The sequence below is a fragment of the Daphnia pulicaria genome, chromosome 6, assembly GCF_021234035.1.
Source record: "Daphnia pulicaria isolate SC F1-1A chromosome 6, SC_F0-13Bv2, whole genome shotgun sequence".
Lineage (NCBI taxonomy): Eukaryota > Metazoa > Arthropoda > Branchiopoda > Diplostraca > Daphniidae > Daphnia > Daphnia pulicaria.
The window spans coordinates 10,401,475-10,411,921 of record NC_060918.1 but is presented as its reverse complement, the minus strand read 5'-3'; the positions used below and the strand labels follow the sequence as shown (position 1 = coordinate 10,411,921).

At 41.7% G+C, this 10,447-nt stretch overlaps 2 protein-coding genes across 2 annotated transcripts; both read right to left on the bottom strand.

Moving 5' to 3' along the window:
• Positions 1-6,399: 6,399 nt before the first annotated feature.
• LOC124342084 (cysteine proteinase inhibitor 8-like) lies at positions 6,400-6,786 on the bottom strand. Its single transcript, XM_046795057.1, has one exon. It carries the CDS (start codon positions 6,784-6,786, stop codon positions 6,400-6,402), a length of 387 nt encoding a protein of 128 aa, XP_046651013.1.
• Positions 6,787-8,259: 1,473 nt separating this feature from the next.
• LOC124343268 lies at positions 8,260-10,171 on the bottom strand. The gene is made up of 4 exons (XM_046796537.1): positions 9,739-10,171; positions 9,343-9,668; positions 9,191-9,272; positions 8,260-9,115 (listed from the first exon to the last, which is right to left on the bottom strand). Exons 1-4 carry the CDS (start codon positions 9,962-9,964, stop codon positions 8,520-8,522), a joined length of 1,230 nt encoding a protein of 409 aa, XP_046652493.1. The 5' UTR covers positions 9,965-10,171; the 3' UTR covers positions 8,260-8,519.
• Between the last annotated feature and the right edge of the window lie 276 nt (positions 10,172-10,447).

The window sequence follows — 10,447 nt, the reverse complement described above, 5'->3', positions numbered from 1 at the left end:
TGTCCCACTGATTTATTTTTTGAAAAATGTAATTGTGATGTAATAAATAGGGGGAGAGTTGGGAAATGAACTATCAAGGAAGTGAACCCTTCCCTTCCCCTGAGAAAAAAAGGAAGATCATAACAAAAAAAAAAGGTATACCCAACCCCATGAAACGCTTAAACCGCCCCAAATTTTCAACGTTATAATTCCCCCTCTCCTTCTTGTCAAAATATGATCATTTTATTACAAAAGGTATACCCAAACCTTCCGAAAAAGGAAGCGAACCACTTCCACTTGCCAAAAGTGCCATAAACAAAATTCGTATTAGGTAAATTTGTATTTTCTTCATCGTGCATTTCTAGGAATCTCATATCAATCATCAATGAAACATAAATTGATTTATTATCAATATCAAATTGACGTATTTCGTAACCAGGGAAAGCGTATACTATTCGAAACATGATTTAAATGAGTAAGGTGTATACTAGGTGATACACAATAACAAAATTGAATAACATAACGAAGGGTAACACAGGAGATGTAATGGGTTTTTAAAAACTGCGAGGCTTGCAAATGCATTACGAATTTCTTCGAGTTGCAAAACAAGTGGACTCTGTTAGTGTGCGCGAGTTTGTCCACGAAGAGTTACTTTTCCATGTCGCCTGCTCGAAAACTGAAACTACACAAAGGAGACTTTCCTCAGCTCCATCGTCCAGCTCTAGCGTGAGTTTAAAGTTTCTGCCGACCGCATCTACAACTTGCCACTCGGCTTTGAGAATTTTTACTAATTTGACAGGTGCAGAATGACCGCTCGACGCCGCTGCCGTGTTGGCCACCTTCATCGCAAACTCTGCTACAGCTTTGACATCAGGATCGTCTACATCAATCGAAGAGAATTTGTTAATATTGTCGATTGCGGCGACAGATACTTCGCGTTTGGGGAGCGAATCATTTTCTTTGCTTGGCAACGATCCACGTGCAGATGATGAATTCTTGGGCGAATTTTCCCCAACAACAATTGGTTTATCGCTTGTTGGGTTGTTATTGACTTTGCATCTGTGTTCACTTAGAATCCTTGTCTTTGTCCAGCTCTGGTCGAAGACCAAAGCATCGCAAATTAGAAATTTGTCAGTGGCCAGTGGCTGATTGATTTCCAGAGTGAGCTTGTAGTTGGTACCAGCAACGATTTGCGATTCGGCCTTGGCTATTTTAGTAACCCGAGCGGGTCCCGAGTTCCTCTTGGACGCAATGGCGGTACCGGCGAAGATGGCAATCTCTTTGACGTCGTTGTCAACATCAATCGGGGAAAACCCTCCTCCAATCGGACGCTGAGTCGTCGGAATTTGGCGTTTAGCTGGTGAAGCATCAGCAGCAACATTGTTCGGTGGGAACAATCCACTTGTGAACGGGTTTGTCCCATCCAATGCGGACTCAACTTCGGAGGTTGAATCGCTAGCGATAGGAATTGATTTAGTGTCAGAGCAGTCACTTTCTCTGAGTATTCTTGTGGATGTCCAGCTTTGGTCGAAAACGACAACTTCGCAATTGATAAAGCTCTTCGAGAAGCTATTAACTTCTTCCTCGTCCAGATTCTCAAGTCTAAGAACCAATTTGAAATTTTTACCTGCAACATCTTCGGCTTCCGCTAGAATGATCTTGTTTAATTTTAGAATTGAATTTTGGCTTTTTGATAGCGCTTTGGTGGCAAAAAGAGCAATTTCTTTGACTTCGACGTCATCTACATCGATCCGGTAAAATCCCACACTTATCGGGCGGGATGTGCTAGAAACTTGGCGTTTGGCGAGTGACTCGTCCACATTGAAAGAAAACCCACCGACATTCTGATTTGAAAAACCAGGAACCTGCAGTTGAGTGAGAGAAGATTCATCGAAAGTAATGGGTGGGAACCCACCGGAATTCGGACGTGAAACACCAGGGACTTGCAGTTTCGTAAACGAATCTTCTTGATCAATCGATGAAAATGCTGCACCTGCACTCGGGCGTGAAACCCCAGGAACGTGAAGCTTAGTGAGTGAATCGTCTTCTTCGACGGACGAAAATGCACCCAGATTCGGACGTGAAAAGCCGGGAACCTGCAATCGAGTTAGCGAAGATTCGTCCAAACTTGACGGAAGGAATCCGCTGGAAATCGGCCCTCCCGTACCAAGAAAAGCGTCATCCGTTTTGATCGGCGTGCTGATGGGTAAGCCAATTGGGCGTTTGTCGCGTTTCACACGAACGTGTCGTTTGTTGAGCGAATTCGAAGTAGCGCCGGCGAAAATCAACACTAAGACGACCAGTAGCAAAAGGCCCTTTGTAGGCAAATATTGGGCAACCATTTTGCGTGTGTTAGAAGAGGCTGTGCGGCTATGACGAAGTGGAGAACTATTACTGACTCCAAGAATTCACATCTGACGTATCTTAACAAAACGGCGAAACCAACTTATCGTCGTTTTTTTTTCGATTTCACTAAGTTTCTATTCAGGTTCCGAGCGTTTGTACCCGTCAGCGAGAAAAGGAAAGTCAATCTGATAGAAATGTGAAAGTGAAAACAAAACTGAATCATGTGTTAACTTTGATTCGATTTCACCAAATTTCTAGTCAGATTTCGAGCCTTTCTATCTAGGAAGGAAAGAGAAAGAAAACATCTAGAAAAAAAAAACGAGTTTAAACAGGTAAAAGGAATTTTCGATTGTCAAACGGTTTTTTGCCATCCAAAAGTGACCTAACCTGTCTCTTTCAGACCGTTATAGCGTTACATTCATGCGTAGTTTTACAATCTCGTGGAAAATACAGTATGTCTATTTTCGATTTTGGTTGTCTTGACATTCTAATAAAATGTAGGGAACAACCAATAGCGCTAATCAAACGATTCAAAAGTAAAAGCCGAATTTAGTTTTCATACATGTAAATTGGTTTCTTTGTCTCGCCGTTGCATTAACAAGTTCTGTTGACTTTTAAAAAGGTCCTCCCGCCAAATGCCAGAACGATGGAAAAAGATATTTGGAACAGATGCGATTTCCAAGAAATGTTTTTTGAAAATATTCCACGGGAGGCGCCAGAAGAGAGCGAAAGTCCTGCTGGCTTGGCAAGTGAATCTCAAATTTCTTTGATAGAGAATATGACTTGATTTTGTAAAGGCCTTTGACAATTGGCCGTTACCGTGCCTACGACGTTGGCGTCATCAGTTGGCCGATTAAATACGTCAATTTGCCATCAATGTTGTTACTGACGAATGTGGCTGAAGCAGCGCCATCAATGACGAGTTTCAATTGGAATATTCGGCGGATGAGCGAGTAGAGAGCAACCAACAGAAGAAGTGACGTCGCCAATGTACGTGCTATTTTTTGGGTTTGGATTTGTTGCGTCGAAGTCATTTTAACGAAACGAGTTGCCAATGCAAAGAGTCAATTGAGAATGCTAATAACATTTTGATTGTTGCCGTCTTTTTATAGGAAGACTGCCTTTCATAATGCAGCGACAACCTTGGTAAAAACCACAAAAGCGCCGAGTCCAAGGTAAAGTGGGCCTCGAGGAGTCCTTGCAGGCCTTGACGAAATTGATAGGCTTTTCAAAAACAATTATTTGCCATTGATTGATCATGCCTTGCGTGCGTACATTCTATTTCACGTTATAGATACGAATATAGATTAACAGGCTACCCCTTTGAATGTATATGGCTATGCAAAGCAACACGATAGAACCGCTTCAATCTAGTCAAAGGAGATCTAAGACAATTGCAAAAAAAAAAATTATGGCAATACTTTCTTTAGCTTCCATACTACATTAACGTCCCTGACTTCATGCTATTTTTTTCAAGATTTTTTAAATAAATTGGTCGTGTTGTAACAAATTTGAACGGTGTCGGTGGGGCGGCAGGTCCCTATAGTTCATAACATTTTCTAGTTGCCCTTCGCTTGAAGTGTTTAAAGTTAAAATTCTGGGAATTTGATTGTTTACCCACAGACAAAGTTGTGAGGTACAAAAACAAGCCTGATCTGCAGTCGTTCAATAATGTGTTATGTAATGAACTCTTACTGAGTAAACAAAATTAAAACTTCAAGATAAAACAGCTCCAGTCAACGGCCTAGCACAAGAATAATCGTACCCCCGTACTACATAACGACTGATAACCAACGACACCAAATAATAAAAAAGGAAGAATGGAGGAGATACATTTTTCCTACCTTTAAGCCTGGGAAATACGGCCAGGTATCCACAACAAGTGCTCCATCCGCAGAGAAGCAATATACACCAGACGGGATGAGAAAAAGGGGGTCCTCGTGAATACACCCACATTCACATGGGTGTACACGAGGACAGAGGGGATTAAAGAAAGAAGAATTTCTCCAATCAAATGGAATGCTGTTAATCTAGATTAATAAAAATTAAAAAAGGGTTACGTAAAAAATTGACACAAACAACAAATAAGTAAAAAAAAGTTAGAAATAAGATTATGGGTAAACCAAAATTTTAAAATAAACAGGGAGAGATTGAGGTTTCCATGTAATACACTATATTTTGGCAAGTTGTGCATCATTAAAATATCTAGCAGGTCACAGGAGTAAAAGTTATGAAAATCATTACCCAAGAATGATGCTAAGATTTCTGCTGATGACAGTGAATACAAGCACAAGCAAAACTGGCATATTGTGGTTATGATGGCTGGCTATGACCTAATACCTGCACAAAGAAAAAGGTTACATAGTACAAACAAACTGCCATACATAGACAAGGGCTTACACGATAAATGCTAAGGAACTCACTGATTTGTAACAGTTTCTCTTCTATTTCTAAGCTCTCACAATCATTATATTTCACTAGTTGTATTCTTAGTGTTCTCGTGTTATTTACCTGCTAAACTGCATGGCGGATTGTGTATTAAGCTATTCCATAGAGAGGCGACCAGAGTTGACACGACAACCACATTGAAAAATGTTTTTGTTGTGCTATTTTTCGTGCAGTCAGCCAGCCACGTACGTTTTCCAAAAGTGATCAGTTCCGTTTTCTTTGTAATCTTTAACTTTCGTCTCTTTTTTTAGACTGGACGACTGGTAAGGAAAAAGAAAGCAGACGACACTAATTTTCTACATAAAGTCATAAAGCCATCTTAATAAGATATCGATTATCGATGGAAATAGATTGATCGACCCCTTCCCCTTTAAATCTAAATCTCTTTGAAAACGATAAAAGCGATTTTCTCACCACCATGTCATCACGTTCGAAATCGGCTGAATAGATTGGGATTATTTTAGTATAGTATCTTATAGTTCATCTCAGTTTAGCCCCCCCCCCCCCCCACACAGTCAAGATAAATGTAAAAATTTACACTAAGCCGCCACAGGCCACAGTTACCTCCCTTGGAAAGCCGAATGAATAAGTTCGATGCGGAAATTGCGGGTACATCCGCATTGGTTAGAAATAGTTAGCGAGGCCTTCGCTCTCAAGTCTCCATTAATCGCCTTTCATTGCGGTGTTGCAAATAAGTTACACCACATTGGGTCGTGGTGTAGTGCACTGTAAATTATTTGTACGGTAAAGGCAAGAAAAAAAAGAAAAGAAAAAGATAATCTTTGAAATTCCCGAAATGTTATTTTGTATTGTCAATTTAAGTGTTACATAATTTAGAAAAATAAATGTAAATCAATATTTGTTGCACCTTGTTGAAACTTTAAACAAAGACAAATTTAAACTTACTACATATGTCCGATGATATTTACGAAGATTTGCACCAAATTTACGCAAAGTTGCAAATGAATAGCCCAGCGAAGTCAACAGAGAACACGGCAGATTGTTTATGCCCCATGTGAAATAGAAGTATAAAATTTTAATCGACCAGTAATTCATTTAACGCATATAATGTTTCATTATTTCGTCTTCCAGCTGATGGCATTCCAGGCACAGCAATCACATTTTTTAAAGGTTATACAACGCCGGAAATAAAAACCACTGATATTGCGTTACCCAAGGCTGATGTCCTTTGCAAAATATGTTGAAACTCAATGAAATACGTCTGATTCCAAAAACGAATAAAGCAACAATATGGTTCGAACGTTACTAAAAGAAGGTAAGCTATGTGGCAGTGTGAAACGAATCGTGCTCGTCGGTGTCCACTCTTCTTCCATTCCGTCAGTGATTTTTACTGTTCATAACAACTGCGATACTCAAACGAGATGAGATCACTTCATACCTTGCAATGAACTTGGCAAATAACAACACGACACTCAAATACGTCCTTCGAACGTATAGGAAAAGAACCTACTAACGCAATTTGATATCAAGAATAAGGCAATTATCAAACTTGTGTTAATTATTTGATCGTGAATAATTCTCATATGAAACAATTTGACAGAAATTTTTATTAAAGATTTGTTTATTACGGCACTCATTATTGGCTACACACTAAAAATATTCAATTCAAAAAATTTGTTTGCCCGTACAAACCGCCATGCAACTGGACTCGCGTAGTCGACGCGTGTTCGTCCACGGCTGGTCGAAAACGATGACGTCGCAGAGAATGACTCCGTCGTTGGCATTTTCCATCTCGAGAGTCAATTTATAATTCATACCGGCCACAACTTGCTTTTCAGCTTTTACGATTCGGATAAGAGTTGAAGGTCCGGAGTTGCTTTTTGACGAAATGGCTCTTCTTGAGAAATCGGCCATCTCATTAACATCGATGTCGTGTACGTTGGCGGGTGAATATCCTCCTACCAAGCCCGTCTGACGTTTATTGAGAGAGGCCGAAGTAGCCGCGTTCAATACCGACACGAGCACCAGGAAGAGGACCACAGTTTGTGCCATTTTCTGCGTTTCAATCTGCCGCGAAGAAGAAGAAAAGAAATTAACATCCGATGCCAAGGATGTCGCTGCTGCTGTCCAGACAGATATACTTACGATAAGGTCACGACGAGTCTTTTTATTACAGAAGTAGCTGGAAGCTTTCGATTGAGCGGAAGCCGTTTTTTAAAAAGATGTGCGAGGCTGAAGATCTGGTAGCCCACTGGCACGGACCTCAGCATCGATCCCAGTTGGCCATCAGTGGACAACCGGGTATTCACCTTGAAACAAATACAGTTTACCCTTGAACCTTCTTACCTGTAAATAATAGAAAGACGATTTCTTACCTGTAGGCCCTATCGCGTTTTCCAAATCCCCCCCCCCCCCCCCGAAAACGTAGGTGAGATACTTAACTAACTTTATTTCAGGTTTTAATTAATCCAGCGAACGGATCAGATCTGCTGCTGTTTCTCTTAAATCTTGGCTCCGTGCCGGAGCCAGCATAAGGTCAATAGACCTTCAATCTAGTGGGTTGGCCATTGGCGTGAAAGCCTTGAGCTGTTTTGCTTTTCTGTTTTCAATGCTTTTCCATCTCAATGGGAACCAAAGCAAAGGACAAAGCTGCGTGCATCCTCGTAGGCTGGAACAGAAGAGGATTTCAACAAGTTTTGCTATTTTATCCGGATATCAACAACACAATACGGATGCAGGTCTATTGCCAACGCTCGCAGTGATGGCATTTAGTTGACTGTATAACTACTATATGTCGTCGGGGCTATCTAATATGACGTTAGAATAATCGTCCACGAAACCCAATAAACGTCGGATGAATGTTTCAGAGGCAGCTCCGTCGATGATCGTTTTCAGTTGGAACAAGCGACGAATAAACGAAAAGAGAACCACGAGCAAGAGGAACGACGTTGTCAGTAAATGCGCCATGATGCTTCCAAGTTTGGAGTGTTACTGACACGATGTGAGAACTGATCACTACTTTGAAAATTGTCGAAATTGTCATAAAGGGCGACTCCCCCGTTGCAGATAGTAAAACGTCTGAGCAAACAGCTGAGAACGTCGCTGTGTACGTACTATTGCTATCTGCCTGGAAATATATATCTGTTCGAAAATAGAAAGCTGATCGTCCCAGATAAATGTGGGATGAACCCAACAATGTCATCTGTTCAATAACTTTGTCTTGATTTGGGGGGGTAGGTTTGTACCTCGACACAAACACAGCCAAGTAGGTCAACATTTGAAACACAACAAAGCACAAGACCTTCAGGGTTCGCGTTCCTTCTGGAGGGTATAAGGGTATTGACCTTGCGCCTATCCTGATGAGTCAAATGTAAGCCTGTTCCTCGAGTATGTAAAAATATAGCCCAAGACCTGCCTCAACACATTCGAAGTTGTGCCGTTAACCTTAATCTAGATGCCCGTTTTCATGTCTCCTTGAACCTTTTAACTGAACTGGCATCTCTTCAAAAAAGGAAGTCGAGTCAATAAGAAGCCCAACGGGCTATGTATTCATTTAAATTACTATGAGAGTATATTTTTCTTTAAATAGTACTCCGTATAAGGCCATATATATAGTAGCCCTTTGTAAAGCTATACGCTGTGGCACCCAATACTAGCTAACAAACAAACGAAGGGGGGTATACAATCTTTTTGGGAATGATAATAAGCCAAGAAAAATTCAAAAAATTGAATGTTGGTTAGCGACACCAAATCAAGACAAAATAATTCATGATTTCGTTTCTTATTTATTTCTTGTAAGAAGCGCTGCTGCCGCCCAGAGGTGGATTGCATTTAAAGGAGCTAACTCGACAGGTCGACGAACAGGGTTGGTCAAAAATCACCACGTCGCACACGGTGGCACCGATTTCGTCACTCTTCAGCTCCATTTTGAGTCGATAATTAATTCCGGCCAGGGTTTGCTTTTCAGCTTTAACGACGCTGACCAATACGAGTGGAGACGCCATAGAGTGGGCACCTCGACTCAGTTCCTCTACAGCGAATTGGGCAATCTCCTGGACGTCGGCTTGGCTGGGCGAAACGTTGACGTAATCGACGAAAATCGGATTGATCGGTTCGAGCGGAGTGGTGCGCAGCGGAATGTTGCGGGTGTGGCTGCTGCTGGTCTTATTCTCCGCCTCATCCGCCGGCGTTTTATCGCATGGCGAATACAAAGGGCCTTTCGGGCCGGTGGGAGGATATTTGCCGAGGATCTCGATGACTTCGTCTCCAGTCATGAAGACGCGATCGACAACGAAGATGGTACAGAAATCGTGGACGAGTTCACTGCAAGCGCAGGCTTCAGTTAGGATTTCGGCTTTATTGATAAACGTCTTGACGGAATCTGCGGGAAATTTTTAAATGTAAGAAATTTTATCTTTCGTTAAAAATAGCTAGACATAAAATATTGTTCACTTACTGACTGCCGGTCCGCATTTGGATAAACAGTCGGCTTCCGTTTCGTATAGATTCTCCGTTTTATGACAGCCGCCGTAAACATACTATTAATGTATTATTAAATTAATAATTAATTAATAATTAAAAATTAATTTATTATTAATTAATTATTGCCTGTTTGCACTTTCCCGATTTCGAGTCGAACGTCCATGACGGAAAGTAAGCCAAACAAGTGGCGGTGTTCTGTTTGGCAACTGGTGGCAGATCGCACGCTTCGACCGTGCTCTTCCTGTTGATGGCGGCCTCTGCTGAATCGGCCATGACGAGCTTGTCCAGTTTAATCAAATCGTCAGTCGAGATGTGCCGGCGAACAAAATGACGAACGAGGACCTTCAGTCGAAAATCGGCATCAATCAGCGGATCGATGGCGTCTTGCGGAGTTTGCGTCACAAAGGCATTCGACGTCGGAGCGAAAAATGTGTAGTTGATTTTCGTCCCATCTGCTCGAAAATGGTTTAGTCAAATGAATAAGACATTGGGTTAATTGATATTTGCAAACCAAATATTTACCAGGGCTGACGAGGGGCAACGCTTTTGCCAGTTCTTCCCGGGATGCGTTCAGGTAATTGGTGATCTTCCACATCTCCTCCCTTCTGTCGATGGATTGTAGAATTTCGGTCACGATATCGGTGCCGTGATGGTAATTGGCGGCCGGCGACGGCTTTGACGATACCAGGCCGAATAGGACAGTTATTAAAAGAGCGATGGTCAACATGGCGATTGTACTTTGTTTCATTTGTTTGTTGTTAGCAGTTTCCTCGGCAGCTTGAGAACAGCAGCAGTCATCAACAGCCAGAGAAATGGGACTGGGGTGCACCCAAGAGAGGGTCAGCCTATCTTATATATCCACGGAAATATACTACACACGACAACATTCGACTGGCCTATGGGAACTGTGTATATATGGAGAGACGTCAGTAGTATGTCGACCAGGCACGGCCCACTCTAGCTGGCCGGCCCAAGCTCAATAACCTTTAATTAGATACCGTTTTAACCTTGAACCTCACAGTTGAACCTTTAAGCAGATGCAGTTGAAATGAGTTCCCTCCTATGAGCATGTTGACGAAATCAATCCGTGTTCCAGTTTGACCGTATTTTGATTCGGTTAATGTAATTGAAGCGCTCTGGAAGTTGCGTGACATTCAAAGACATAACGTTAGATGGGCATTAGATATTTCCTTAATAGCAGATGGTTCTGTTCCTATCCTACTGATGTTGA